This window comes from Tachysurus vachellii, chromosome 2 (genome assembly GCF_030014155.1).
Source record: "Tachysurus vachellii isolate PV-2020 chromosome 2, HZAU_Pvac_v1, whole genome shotgun sequence".
Lineage (NCBI taxonomy): Eukaryota > Metazoa > Chordata > Actinopteri > Siluriformes > Bagridae > Tachysurus > Tachysurus vachellii.
Window position 1 is genome coordinate 28,398,483 of NC_083461.1, and position 15,010 is coordinate 28,413,492.

General features: G+C 42.4%; 1 protein-coding gene across 1 annotated transcript; it reads left to right on the forward strand.

Annotated features, from left to right (window-relative positions):
* The first annotated feature begins 2,485 nt into the window (after window positions 1-2,485).
* LOC132841700 (zinc finger protein 665-like) lies at window positions 2,486-9,583 on the forward strand. Its single transcript, XM_060864157.1, has 8 exons — window positions 2,486-2,613; window positions 2,709-2,764; window positions 3,761-3,908; window positions 3,987-4,082; window positions 4,357-4,628; window positions 4,823-4,890; window positions 5,026-5,216; window positions 5,432-9,583. Exons 2-8 carry the CDS (start codon window positions 2,720-2,722, stop codon window positions 7,483-7,485), a joined length of 2,874 nt encoding a protein of 957 aa, XP_060720140.1. The 5' UTR covers window positions 2,486-2,613; window positions 2,709-2,719; the 3' UTR covers window positions 7,486-9,583.
* Window positions 9,584-15,010: the final 5,427 nt, after the last annotated feature.

A 15,010-nucleotide genomic window follows, 5' to 3' on the forward strand; every position in this document is an offset into this window, starting at 1 on the left:
CTGAACCAGTTTTTATTCAAATATATCAATTGTAACCTTGTGAAAAGCTCAAACAATAAACTGAAGGGTTTAGCCAGGTGTATTAGAGCAGGTAAACACCTTTCCTCTTGTTTTAATCAAAGTATTAAATCTCAGGAATGCACAGAAACACACACACACGCGCACACACACAGACAGACACACACACTGTTGGAAAGTGTGTGTGACAACACATCTATTGCCCCTGTGGGCTAAATCCTGCTTTTGTTTTCTCACAGTTCACTAGTCAGTAAGCAATGCAGCAACGGCTGAGTGTGCAGTGCGTCATGGTTCATTCTGGTAAAACACATGAGTGAAGTCCACAAACACACAAAACAAATGATGTACAACCAACGAAGAGTTACTAACACAGCATTTAAACCCCACAAAACAAATAGGATGTTACCAACAGCCTACTAATCCAAGGTCTGATTCAACTTTTACACACCATTTAGTTTTATGTGAAAAAAAACCCCAAAACAACTACAAAGCAGAACAAAGTCAACAGAATTTTCCAGCTTTTCTAAAGCACTCAATTGAAATGTCACTGAAGATCGTGGCGCTGCGCACTTTTTTCTTCAAAATATAATGGCTATTTTCTTTTTTATCTCATGCATTAAGCACAAAATATTTCACAGATATCCCACAAATAAAAAAAGGCCCAAATAGTAAATAATCCACAAATTATCTACAAACAGTAAAAATCCACAATAAAAATATAACCAGAAACACAAACACAATTTAAACCAAACGCACAACCATCGTAGCTATACACAGAAAACAACTAACACTACGTATTAAAATATATCATAACACAACACAGACAAAACCAAAAACTTCACGCACAGCACTATTTTTTTAAAAGATGTTATACTATCAATTTATCCAGCATAAATGAATGACTGATGAATTGACATAAATGAATGATGAATATCAAATATATTACACAACTGTTGTTTATTTAAACTAGTCATATGGTAGCACAATATAAACCACAGAGCGAATCAAAAAATGCACATGACCATGTTCCTCAGACTGGAAGAATTATACTGACATCTGTAGGCCACAGTGTGTGTGAGAGAGTTGCCTGAGGTTCCAGAGGTGTTTAGTGTGGTTGAGGCCATTACTCTGTGCTCTGTGAAGTTCCTCCACTCCAACCTTGACAATCTATACCTTTGTGCACAGAGGCATTGTCGTATGGAAGGTTTAGATCTCTTAGATCCAGTGAAAAGAAACTGTAATGCTCCATCATAGAGAGACATTTTTTACATACAATCCAACACCTTAACCACTAGACTACCACATCCGCCCTAAAGAGCCATATACACGTGTGATTGTCAAATGTCCAGAAAAATTTACCAGCAAGTTAAAAAACAAAGATCATCTCCTGTATTGAAAAAGCAGAAGTAAATTCAGCTTGAAGATAACCTTTGTTTTAACTCACAAGTTGTCAAGACAGTGAATTACCTTTAAGTTACATTTCTGAAACTTCATCAGAAGTGAGAGCTGCCTGAGGTTCCAGTTCATCCCAGAGGTGTTTAGTGTGGTCAAGGTCATTACTCTGCGAACTTCCTCCACTCCAACCTTGACAATCTGTACCTTCATGGAGCTCACTTTGTGCACTGGTGCATTGTCGTATGGAACAGGGTTGGACCTCTTACTTCTCTCCAGTGAAGAGAAACTGTAATGCTCCATTTACATTTACATCATTTGGCAGACACCTTTATCCAGAGTGACTTAAAATGTATTCCAATTTATACAACTGAGGGTTAAGGGCCTTGTTCAGGGGCCCAACAGTGGCAGCTTGGTGGACCTGGGATTCAAACTCACGACCTTCTGATCAGTAATCCAACACCTTAACCGCTAGGCTCCCACATCCCTCCATCATAGAGAGACATTTTGTACGTGTAGTCCAACACCTTAAAAATAGTCCAGCGGTGTCCAATCTTATCCGGAAAGGGCCTGTGTGGGTGCAGGTTTTCATTCTAACCAAGCAGAAGCCACACCAGAGTCTACTAAAAGCCAAGAACAACTGATTAAACAGGTGGAATCAGGTGTGGCTTCTGCTTGGTTGGAATGAAAACCTGCACCCACACCGGCCCTTTGTGGATAAGATTGGACACCGCTGCCATAGGCTACCACATCCCCCCTAAAGAAGAACCATATACGTGTGCGATTGTCAAATGTCCACAAAATTTGACCAGCAAGTTGACTCTGTTGAGTAAGACCCATAACCCTCTGTATCCTGTCTCAATTAAATCACCCTGGAATAAAAACAAAGCATTCTCTGATTAAAGTAAGTGGAAATAAACATGGAGAAAGCTGTGAGAAAGGCCAGAATCTCAGAATCGCCTTTACACCTTATGTCATGTGTATATTCTATCATTTCACCACTCTATAAAGCCAGACTATATTCTAGTGCATCCTCCAGTACACCAGGTGGCGCTGGACTACAAACCGCCATCAACCGAAGAAGAAGACGAGCATTTTTTTTCCCTTTAGGACAGCTGATCTTTTTAATCTATTTACTCATCTTTTTTTTGTCAACTTGCTTCTACAAACGTATAAATATGTAAAGAAAGAAACTGCAGTGAGGTTCGACAGCATTACATTCTGTCTCCATTATCAATTAAATCAGTATTTATAATAAAACTCCATAAAATTATTTATTTATTTATTTTTTAATCCAGATCTTTTAAAAATGGAAGCAGAAGAAGGCAGACCAGGCTGTCATGTTCGTGCACAGGTAAGACTTGCTCATGTGTGTAAACGTTTACAAATACAAAAACACTAAACGGGACAGAGTACAAAAATCCACTGCGCATGCGCGGGTCTAACCGCGTCGCCCTGGTTACGACGCATGCGTAAACACAGCAGCTCTATGGAACTGTTTATGTATTTCCATTCTCTATCATATTAAAGTCTAGATTTTCTTCATGTTGGTTTTATTTTACTATATGTTACCACACGTTAACATTCTAATCCACTTGTAATAACCACATCACTCTCACACAAACACTTATAATCATCACAATCACATATAATACAACTGTGAGAATCACAAACTCCATAAATAAACAATTAATAGCTGATTAACAGGGTTTTAACAGTGTAATATCTGTTGAGGGAACTCTTAATTATACAGTATATACGCTTTATATATGTATGTGTAACCTGATGCCTTTAGCTACTCTTTTACATTTCCAGCATTTTACATTCTCATTTTTTTATACATCTGAGCAATTGAGGTTTAAGGACCTCGCTCAGGGGCCCAACAATGGCAGCTCGTTGGACCTGGGATTCGACCGCACAACCATTCGATCGGTAGTCCAACACCTTAAAGGTGGGGTCTCCGTTGTTTGAGAAGTTCTTCAGAAAACTGTGTTGGGCCGCCAAACAAAACAAAAACAAAACTAACGTGTAGCCAATGAGCAGAAAGTGTCTTGTCAATATGGGCGGAGAGAGTGCGCATATGTGTTTTAACATTGACATGGCGGAAAAAAACAAACAAAAAAAAAGAAATAAATCAAAGAAAGGCTTACGATAAGGCAAGAAGTAGGACCCATGTTAATATAGGACCCGCTTTCCATATGTGTAGCTAGTTTCAAAAGAACTTGTTTGGTACAAAAAAACCAAAGGGTTTTATCATTTCTAAACCTCGGACACATACAGTATTCACAGTCGCACAAGATTACAACAAGACAAGTTTATACAGAAGACTTTATTGTTCTTTGGTCAATAGATTTGCAAAGATGTGCAGAGAGAAAGGTGTACAGATTCAAAAGAAGGGACATCAAGCTCTCTGGGAGACATTACCACTGTCGCTGAACAGGACGAAGGATTACTGAAGATTATAAAAGTGGAAGAATCTGAAGATGAAGGTTACATCGGTAAGACAACAGAAAGCTAGAGATGTACGAATGAAACGTTATTACTATATTGTGGGATTATATTTTCTTTAATTATAGGTCAAGGGACATCAAATTCTTTGGAGCTTGGTATCATCGAAGAAGAACAGATAAAACATGTTAAAGAAGAGCCTGAAAATGATGATGAATACCTCTGTAAGACAACAGAACCCATTGTCTTATTTATCTCCTTTACGTCTTTAACACTAACAGTAATTTAATGAAAATGTGTTGGGTCATTAAGATGACAGTGCATTTTTTTTAAATATAATCCAGAGTTTAATAATTAATAATAATGTTGTGCATACAAAATAATTTTATTTCATTTCTAAACCTGTTCCAGATATTCTTAATTCTGGTCCTGGATGTGTTTGATGGTATTTTTTAATCTGTCTTCACATTTTTATAACCTTTGTTTTTGTACTTCAAGACTGTGAGGATTGCAAGTCATTCTACATCAACAAGTGCGAGCTTCATGGTCCAGCTGTTTTCATTCCTGATACCCCTGTTCCAGTGGGGGTCGCCCATCGAGCCAGATTAACCCTTCCTCTTGGTCTGGAAGTTCAACAGTCTAATATTTATGGAGCAGGCTTGGGCGTGTTTAATAAGGGGAAGACTGTTCCGGTTGGTGTGCATTTCGGGCCGTATGAGGGAGAGAAGGTAGACGGTGAGGAAGCCGTGAACAGTGGCTACTCCTGGGTGGTGAGTCAGTTTTAATATAAATTGATGGTTAAAGGGCCTCGCTCAGGGGCCCGGCAGTGGCAGCTTGGTGGACCTGGGATTCAAACTTAGTCCAACACCTTAACCACTAAGCTACTGCATCCCCAATAAAACGATACAACATACCATATAAAACATGTTATTTGCATTAATGGATAAAATAATATTTTTTGCAGATATACAGGAGCAGACAGTGTAATGAGTATATAGATGCCAAGAAAGAGATTCATGCTAACTGGATGAGGTACATAGTAAATCCCTGTCACAGCCTTCTGAAATCTGTTGATTTTTCTATAAAAATAGTTGACAGGATTGACCTGTCTTTCCCCTATTAACCAACAACACCCCCTACCCCCCACTTGTTCCCTTGTTCATAAAGGTATGTCAATTGTGCTCGTAATGGTGAAGAACAGAATCTTGTGGCGTTCCAGTACAGAGGAGGGATTCACTACCGTTGCTGTCAACCCATCAAATCAGGACATGAGCTGTTGGTGTGGTACGGAGAGGAGTACCCCAGAGATCATGACCTTGAGTTCAACTGCCTCTGGAACAAAAAGTCCTCCATAAATGGTTATGTCCAAACATTGTGATTTTTTTTTTACTTCTCACTACACCTAACGCCCAGCAGTGGTGATTACATATAACCCTCTCCTTTCCCAATCACGTGCTTTATTCCAGCGTTGTGTGACAGTTCGTTGTCTACATATCTTTCATTTTATTATTTATTGTTTCTTCAGTTCCTAAAGCAGCAAAAGTCTTTAATACATTTTTCTTCAATGTTCCAGAAATGAAAGATGGCCTGGTGCAAATCTTCTCCTGTTCCTTGTGTCATCTTTCATATACGTCAAAAATGTATCTCCAGAAACACATCAGAAGGAGCCACTGTAAGGAGGATCTGATAGATTTGCCCACAGGTAGCTCTCCAGTTCAGCAGACACATTCTGGTGCGCTCTATACTTTTCCTGGACAAGATCAAGAAGTCACGAGTCAATGTTCAGACTGTGGGAAGAGTTTTACACACTCGAGTGATTTCCAAACGCACCAATGCGTCAACACAGAAGAAAACCTGTATAATAGCTCATGGTGTGGAGAGACTTTGACTCACCAGAAAGATCACCAGCACGTTCATGTAGAAGAGAAACTCTACCAATGTTCAGAGTGTGAGAAGAGTTTTGCTTTCCTTAGAACCCTACAAATCCACCAGCTCGTTCACACCGGAGAGCAGCCGTACCCTTGCTCACAGTGTGGAAAGAGGTTTAGACGACTGGGCAACCTCCAAACGCACCAGCGCATTCACACGGGAGTAAAGCCCTATCACTGTTCACAGTGTAAGAAGAGTTTCAGGCGGAAAAGCCATCTGAAAACCCACCAGCGCATTCACACCGGAGAGAAGCCGTATCGCTGCTCGCAATGCAGCAAGACTTTCGCACACCAGAGTTCTCTCCAAAGGCACCCGTGCATTCACGAAAGAGAAAGGCCGTACCATTGTACACAGTGCGGGAAGAGTTTTACTCAACAGAATCACCTCGAGACACACGAGCGCATTCACACCGGAGAAAAGCCGTATTGCTGTTTACAATGTGGGAAGAGTTTTACGCGTCACAGTAATCTCCAAGCACACAAGCGTATTCACACCGGAGAAAAGCCGTACCACTGCTTGCAGTGTGGCAAAAGGTTCACACGACAAGGCAATCTCCAGGCACACCAGCGCATTCACACGGGAGACAAGCCATACATCTGCGCACAGTGTGGGAAGAGTTTTACACGACAGAATCATCTCCAAACGCACCAACTCATTCACACAGGAGACAAGCTGTATCAGTGCTCGGAGTGTGGGAAGAGTTTTACTTTTCAGCGCAATCTGGAAATACACCAGCGCACTCACACGGAAGAAAAGCCCTTTCGATGCTTACAGTGCGGCAAGAGTTTTGCTCACCAGAGCAATCTCCTAAGGCACCAACACATTCACACTGGAGAGAAGCCGTTTCGTTGCTCGGACTGTGGCAAGAGTTTCACTTACCACAGTAATTTACAAATACACCAACGCATTCACACTGGAGAGAAGCCATATTACTGCTCGCAGTGCGGGAAGAGTTTTGCTCACCATTGTGCTTTCCACGTGCACCAGCGTCTTCACACGGGAGAGAAGCCTTTCCACTGCTTACAGTGTGGAAAGAACTTTACTCACCAGAGTCACCTCAGGCAGCATCAGCTCATTCACACTGGAGAGAAGCCGTACTGCTGCTCAGAGTGCGGGAAGAGTTTTAGACGGCAGAGTAATCTCCATATACACCAGCGCATTCACACGGAAGAGAAGCCGCACTGCTGCTCGGAGTGCGGGAAAAGTTTTACCCGAAAGAGCACTCTCCAAATGCATCAGCGCACTCACGGTGGGGAGAAGACTTATATGTGCTTACAATGCGGGAAGAGTTTTCCTTATGAAAGTCATCTCCAAGTACACAAACGTATCCATACCGGAGAGAAGCCGTATCATTGCTCACAGTGCGGGAAGAACTTCGCTCATCAGAGTCATCTTCAGGCTCACCAGCACATTCATGCCCAAGAGAAACCGCATCACTGCTCACATTGCGGGAAGAGTTTTAGTCGAAAGGGCACTCTGCAGCTACATCAGCGCATTCACACGGGAGAAAAGCCGTTTCACTGCTTACAGTGCAGAAAGAGTTTTAGACGGCAGAGTCATCTCCAGATACACCAGCGCATTCACACAGGAGAAAAGCCGTATCACTGCACGGAGTGTGGAAGGAGATTCCCGCATTCCAGTACGCTGAAGACGCACAAGTGTGTGAACATTGAGCCGTCAGTAACTGTGCTTGTATGAACACCAGTTAACATCCAGCGATGGTGAATATCACTTCGTGTTCCTTCTGGATCTGCACCGGTTCCAGTAACCGGGAACCTACACACTTATCTCTTGCTCATAGAACCATGGTTACATAAGTTATATTTTTCATAACTTTGTCTGAAAAGGTGAGAAAGGTCATGTGTAACCTGTTGACGAACATCCAGGCACCTTGTAAAATGTAGAGGAGATTTGGTCTGCTTTTAGGTAATCGAATGAACTCTATCCAGTGAGTACTGGGTCATAATAAAGGAACATTTATTTATGTGCATTTTCATCCTCTGTGTTCACTGCAAGGTCAATCATTTGGTTACTTATAGAATATAGCAGCCTCATGTCAATAAATTTTATAGTCTGTGTCAGTGTTGGGGATCTCTTCTCTGAGATCACCATGAGACGAAGACCCTGGATGCCCATCTCATGCTCTATCTTGTAGCACATCTGGAGCCAGTCATCTAAATGCTGTAATGCATGATGCCTCTTTCTATCAGAGGTTGACAGCGCTGACAAGAAGTGTTTAGGGTCTTGGTCAATGGGGCAGCAAGGTACCTGCTCTGGACATGAGAGTGGGATTCTGTCTGTTTTAGGGCTCGTTTCAGTCCAACATGAGATACAGCAACATGAAGATTTCACATGGCAGGTTCTTTGTGGTCCAAATGTAACTGATTCCATATATCTGAAACCTAAACTTGACAGCAGGGCAAATAAGCAACACGGCAGGGTTTAGAGGGTTGACTTACTCCTGCACCAAGGCTGTGTGTTAACGAATAAAAGGGTAGTATAGTGATGATAATGATGATGCATGTAGCATATTATACTACCATGGCATGCTCAGTGGTTAAGGGTGGGGGATGATGAGGAAGGACAATGTGACCATGCTAGGAGTACGTGTTTACAGGATGCAGGTCATGAGCCGTAGACAGAGTGACGAAGGAGACCAGACCATTCGAGAGCCAAGCTGAGTGCTGTAAACAGTTTGTAGCTAGTTGTGGACAGAGAAGTAGGTTTTGTTTAACAATGAGCATGATGAAGTGAAAACCTATCTCAAGCCAGCTGACAAGTTGATGATGGAAGATGGTAGGAGTTTATAAACAGCTCTACAAGCCAGAAGCACAAAAATACCTCCAAGAGATTCTTAGAACTATTGAAAATTTGACCAGCATCACGTCCGAACGGAGACATTCCATGTTTATTAGCTTTCATACAAAATGTGACTCACTTTGCAGAGTGAAAATATCATTCTTTAATTCCATTTACTATTTTAATAATATATTAAAATGAATAAATAATAGTAATAAATAAATAATACTGTTAATACATTTATTAATACGTATTTTAATTATGAACATGTTTGATATCTTTGGTTTATCTAAATGAACGAAACAAAACAGATTATCGGTTATTTTGAATCCGAGATATAAAACGGATGCAGTGTTTTTTAATGCTAAAGAAATAATGGGGGCAGTCGTGGCCTAACGGTTAGAGAGTTTGACTCCTAACCCTAAGGTTGTGGGTTCGAGTCTCGGGCTGGCCACGACTGAGGTGACCTTGAGCAAGGCCCCGTACCCCCCCAACTGCTCCCCAATCGCTGCAGCATAAATGGCTGCCCACTGCTCCGGGTGTGTGTTCACTGCTGTGTGTGTGCGCACTTTGGATGGGTTAAATGTGGAGAACAAATTCTGAGTATGGGTCACCATACTTAGCCGTATGTCACGTCACTTTCAAATACCACTTCCTGAGTGTTACTGTGTTAAAACTTACTCTAAGATGGATTAGGACCAAATATATACACCCAAATACATGCATACACTGGTATGTGACTGATTGTGTATGTGTATCGATGCCGTCTGTTAGCCACGGCGAGGAATCGCTCTCTGATTCATTGCTTCATGCACATAAAGGTTAAAGTGTCACTGTTTTGCAGTACAACCTCTCACACGGTTTTCCACTATTCTTACACACACACTCAGACCTACAGATGTCAGTATTTTACTTCTATTCACAGGAACACATTTTGCTTTGTTTGGGTTTTGCTGTGCTGCCATAATGCTAGTTGAATTAAAGAGTTCCTGTGTAAGCTGTGTCTGATTCCTTCTTCTATCTTAATATTGTGTGTATGCTGAAAAAGTGTGTGAGACGATGTTGTTTGGTCCATATCGTTTGCTTAATTTATCCGTCTGTCTATATTTTGGTTCAAAAGATACATCTTGTATTTTTACACGAGCAGTCTGACTGTTTTTTTTCCTGAAGTTCGAGGGTGGAAATGAAGCAGAAACAGTTTGTTTCTATTTGTTTGATATATTTTTTATTAATATGTTAATGTATTCATATCGGAATAATTTGCATAAAATTGTTAAAGAAAAAAATAATAAATAAATAAACGTTTAAGCGATAAAGATGAAGATGCTGTAACCTTGGAAGAGAAATTACCATCATATAGTGATCCCTTCCCCCAAACACAAACACATACATATATGTTACTGCTTCTGACACAGTTACCATAGTGATCAGGCAGAAAATAATACTTCCTTTCAGTATTGGTGAGCGTCCGTGTGTTTAACCGCGAATGACAGCGACTCGACATTCCCACAGTCTTTAATCATGTTGTGACATTTCATTGTTCCACGAACTTCAGAGCTCACTGTAGAATATAGCCAGTGAACTCATTGCTCTGATTTTAGGAGATGTTTAGAAGGCACCCTCGTGGACTATAACCTGCTATTGGGTTCCTGTAGCTGTACAACACTGTGTATGACACATCACCATAGCAACTCTCAAAATTTCCAAAAAAAAAACATTTTCTTTTCCAGATAATAATAATTCTGAGAATTTTATAGAAATATAAAATAGTCCAGTGTGTTATTAAAAATAATAAGCAGCTCTGCAGAAGAACTGTTCTCTAATGCAGCTGGACAAAACCTGCAAACCAGCAGGCCTCTGCACTTAAAAGGTGTAAAGCCTGTAACTATTAGAAAGGATTCGGAGTAGAGCGCTTTTCTTTCCTGGAAGCTAAGAGCCCTTAATTATCCTCTGAACACTCACTGGGCTGTTTTTATGAGTGTACCTGAGAACGTCTATACAATTTTAAAGACAAAGATTGGTCACGAAAATTAATTTGGTTTCAATTTTTACTTTTTACTTCAATAAAACCTTGTTTTATTTTCATTTCACTATTTTTCATTTCACATCAAAAGAACTTTGCTTTAAAAAAAATAAATAAATAAAAAGGTGTATTTGAAAATTAACATATGATGTCATCGTATTCTACTAAATTATTAATTATTAGTAGATTATATGCAGGGACTTGCATGGTGGATGCTTTACAGAATCGAAATAAAAATAATAAACAGATTTAGAAATGTTTAATAAATAATTATGGATAATATTTGATGTGGTGAAGTGTTTCATTTATGGCCTCAGATGTCGGTGCTTTGATAAAGTTTCTCTGCACTGCGGAAGTCTCTAGGACAGAAGGGTCTACACTTACTGGTTTCTTACAGGTTACTGGTAAGATACTGGTGAGTGAACAAATGTATAAAGTAAATAACTTTTCTCCAGAACATTCCTTAGTACAACTAAACTCTTTAAACTCAATGTGATGTTTATTAATGAATGAAACATTATAATCGTTGGTAAATCACTCTGATATATAAGCAGATCATTTGCATATTTCGGTGATTATGAACCTAAGTATGATGTCACCTGGTACATCATTGAATGATTTTTTTATCTTATCTACTTTTCCTTGGCAACGCCATGCACAATACTCTAGCAAGCATTCACTCTTTTATGCACCTCACCCACATCTCCCCTTACACTGCCATTGAAAACCTTCAAACAGGAAGCAGTGTGGACAAGTGAATTCAATCATAACGCCTGGCTCGGGTTTGTGGCTCTTTCACACCACTGCTTGCTGTAGGCTAGATTAGTTCCTGTGACCAGAAAACAGTTTTATCCAAATTAATGTACTCTTAAAAGAAACATGGAAGATGTTTTTTTCAGAAATGATGGCAGGAAGAATCATAAGAAACACCTCGGATGAGGTTTAGGAATCTACGTTAACCACCACAAACCAGAGTAAATTACCTGACGTAGGTAGCGACTGTACGGATCTACACGAGGTGTTTAAGGTCACCAATTAGCATTCGGAAACCTTATTATAAACTACCTGAAGAAATTAAACGCAATATGTCTCACTCTGTCTGTGATTGTTAACCCTGTAACCTTGGAATGTACGTACATCACCACCACTGCTTTCCCTTCCCCCAACCATTCACACACCCACACACACATACATACAGACAGCAGTCCCAATGAGGCCACTTTAACTGCTTCTGATATGGTTGCCATAGAGATAAAGCACCAGAGATCAAAAGAATAGTTCCTAATGGTCTGGGTGTGTGCAGAGGTTCACAGGTTTTAGAGCATTTTGGAGATCTTTTGCTGTGTGTGAGTGTTATGTTTTCAACTCTTCATGGGGAAATCGTTCCTAATTATTATTATTACAGCTGTTAATTTTTAAAGATATATAAATATATACTGAATATATATTTCCTCTAGCACTACGTCCCAAAGTCTTACGCCAAGACGAAACAAACAAAACACCTTGTAAACTCGGTTTTGAAGACTTTCCTGTTGCAAAAAACCTTACTGACTGTTACAAAGTTATGACACAGGAGGCTAACAGAAAACTTCACTGTATCAATAAGTGAACATTTTATACACTTTATACCATGTTGTTAATACATTTCTGTTGACTGACTTCAATAACAGCAGCTTGTTATTCACAGAAAAACAGACTACTATATCAAAAGCGTGTCTTTTTGTCCTGTCAGATCACGTAACGCTCAGAAAAAGCTTATTTCTGTTCGCTTTCACACACCTGTTACACACCTAAGTGGCTACTGGTTCTGTTCTACTACAGTAAACACTTTGAAATAGAGCCAAATAGAGCGAGTAGCTTAGCAACAAGCTAGGCAGTTAACGTCAGCAATGATGTTCTAACGTTGATGGGTTCGTGATTCTGGTCTTAAATTGTGGATTATTATGGTCAGTGTTACAGATTTAACCTACCATGCCTGTATATAGACCTATCTAAAAATAATGGTTTAAAAGACAAGAACTACTGGGACACCAAGACAAGCTCCTTGTACACAAACACCCATGGTGCTTGGGGAAAAATGTGATTTTTTTAGTGAGTATATGATGTAGGCAGGGAATTAATTTGATACAATATTCTAATACTTCTAATATTCTAATATTCTAATATGATACAAAATTCTAATACTTAGCATCGGATAAGCGGTAGAAATGAATCCTTAAAATGCTTCAGTATCCACATCTCTGCACTGCCATAGCCTTTATATTTATTCACTGTACACATATATAACATACATGTGAAACCGGTTAGATCCAAATGCAGGTTTATTAGCAATATCCAAACAGGCAAGGGTCAAAACACCAGGCAAACAGCAACAAAGGAAATCCAAAAGCAGTAGTCAATAATCCAGGCGTAGGTCAGGGCAGGTAGCAAACAATCACAAACATGAAAAACAGGCAGGGTCCAAACAAGGCACTAGACGGAACAGCAAAATATGCTCAGTATGCAGACAGGCTAACAATACTTCACGTTGTAAGAGAGTTCTGAGTGAGCTTAAATAGACCAGGTGATTACAAACAGGAAACAGGTATGCTGACTTGGTGGTGCAATGGATAGTGGGAAATAGAGTCCTTATGATAAAGTGCAGCAAATCCTCTGCAGGCCAGCAGAGGGAGCCCTCATGGCTCTCATAACAGAGCCCCCCCTAGGAGTGGATTCCAGACACTCCAACGTAGATCTGGAGGGTGGTGGAGTGGAGGCAGAACAGGGGGTGGGAAGGCAGGCCAGGTCCATGTGGCGGTAGAGGGCAGGGTGGAGCCGTCGGAGCTGAAGGCCAGGGCCCGAGACCAGAGCTGAGTGCGCGGCCAGGGAGGTACAGCGGGCGGAGCCGTCGGAGCTGAAGGCCAGGGCCCGAGACCAGAGCTGAGTGCGCGGCCAGGGAGGTACAGCGGGGGGAGCCGTCGGAGCTGAAGGCCAGGGCCCGAGACCAGAGCTGAGTGCGCGGCCAGGGAGGTACAGCGGGCGGAGCCGTCGGAGCTGAAGGCCAGGGCCCGAGACCAGAGCTGAGTGCGCGGCCAGGGAGGTACAGCGGGCGGAGCCGTCGGAGCTGAAGGCCAGGGCCCGAGACCAGAGCTGAGTGCGCGGCCAGGGAGGTACAGCGGGCGGAGCCGTCGGAGCTGAAGGCCAGGGCCCGAGACCAGAGCTGAGTGCGCGGCCAGGGAGGTACAGCGGGCGGAGCCGTCGGAGCTGAAGGCCAGGGCCCGAGACCAGAGCTGAGTGCGCGGCCAGGGAGGTACAGCGGGCGGAGCCGTCGGAGCTGAAGGCCAGGGCCCGAGACCAGAGCTGAGTGCGCGGCCAGGGAGGTACAGCGGGCGGAGCCGTCGGAGCTGAAGGCCAGGGCCCGAGACCAGAGCTGAGTGCGCGGCCAGGGAGGTACAGCGGGCGGAGCCGTCGGAGCTGAAGGCCAGGGCCCGAGACCAGAGCAGGACTGGAGGCCAGGGAGGTACAGCGGGCGGAGCTGTCGGAGCTGAAGGCCAGGGCCCGAGACCAGAGCAGGACTGGAGGCCAGGGTGGTGCCTCGGGCGGCGCCAGAGACCAGAGCAGGACTGGAGGCCAGGGTGGTGCCACAGAGTAACTCAGTAAACTGGTCAGCATTGCAATCCAAGGCAGTGCTGGAGGTATTCTGAGCCTGTAAACAGGGACAGGAGGTAGAGGGGCCGGCAAAGCCAGTGAAACAAAACACGACAGATAACAGGAAAATTGGTTGGTTCAGGCCAGGCAGAGAGCTCAGGGAACCCAGAAACGACCATCTTAGACAGGACAGATAGTTTGTAGTTAGCCATCTTAGACGGAGACTGTTTTTGACGAGACATTGAGACCTTGGAAGTCATGCATGGTTAGTGACCCAGGTTCAAACCTTCCAGCCGTGACTGAGTGTTCGGGGGACTCTGGTTCATGAGTGTGGGATTTCCTGTGAAGCAGAAGAACAAAAAGGTGGACCCTGCATGACTCAAAGATGATGCGGACATAGATGATATGGTTGATTCAGGTGCTCCAGTTGCTACAGATGATTCAGGTGATTCAGTTGCTCCAGCAGGTTCAGGTGCTTCAGCAGGTTCAAATGGTTTGGTTGGTTCAGGTGATTCGGTTTGGTCAGTGGGTCTGGTTGAATCAGATGATTCCATTGGTTCAGATGACTCAGCAGCAGATTCAGTAGATTTGGATGATTCAGCTGACTCAGATGGCCCAGAAGAGTCAGATGGTTCCGAGTCATGGATTTGGGAACTGCCTGGTGAAACAGAAGGGCAGAAAGCATACTGCAGTGCCATAGCAAATACAGGAGGCATGGGATTGAGAGAACATACCTCTGTAGCCCAGGGGATCATTGAACTTGACAAAACTGGT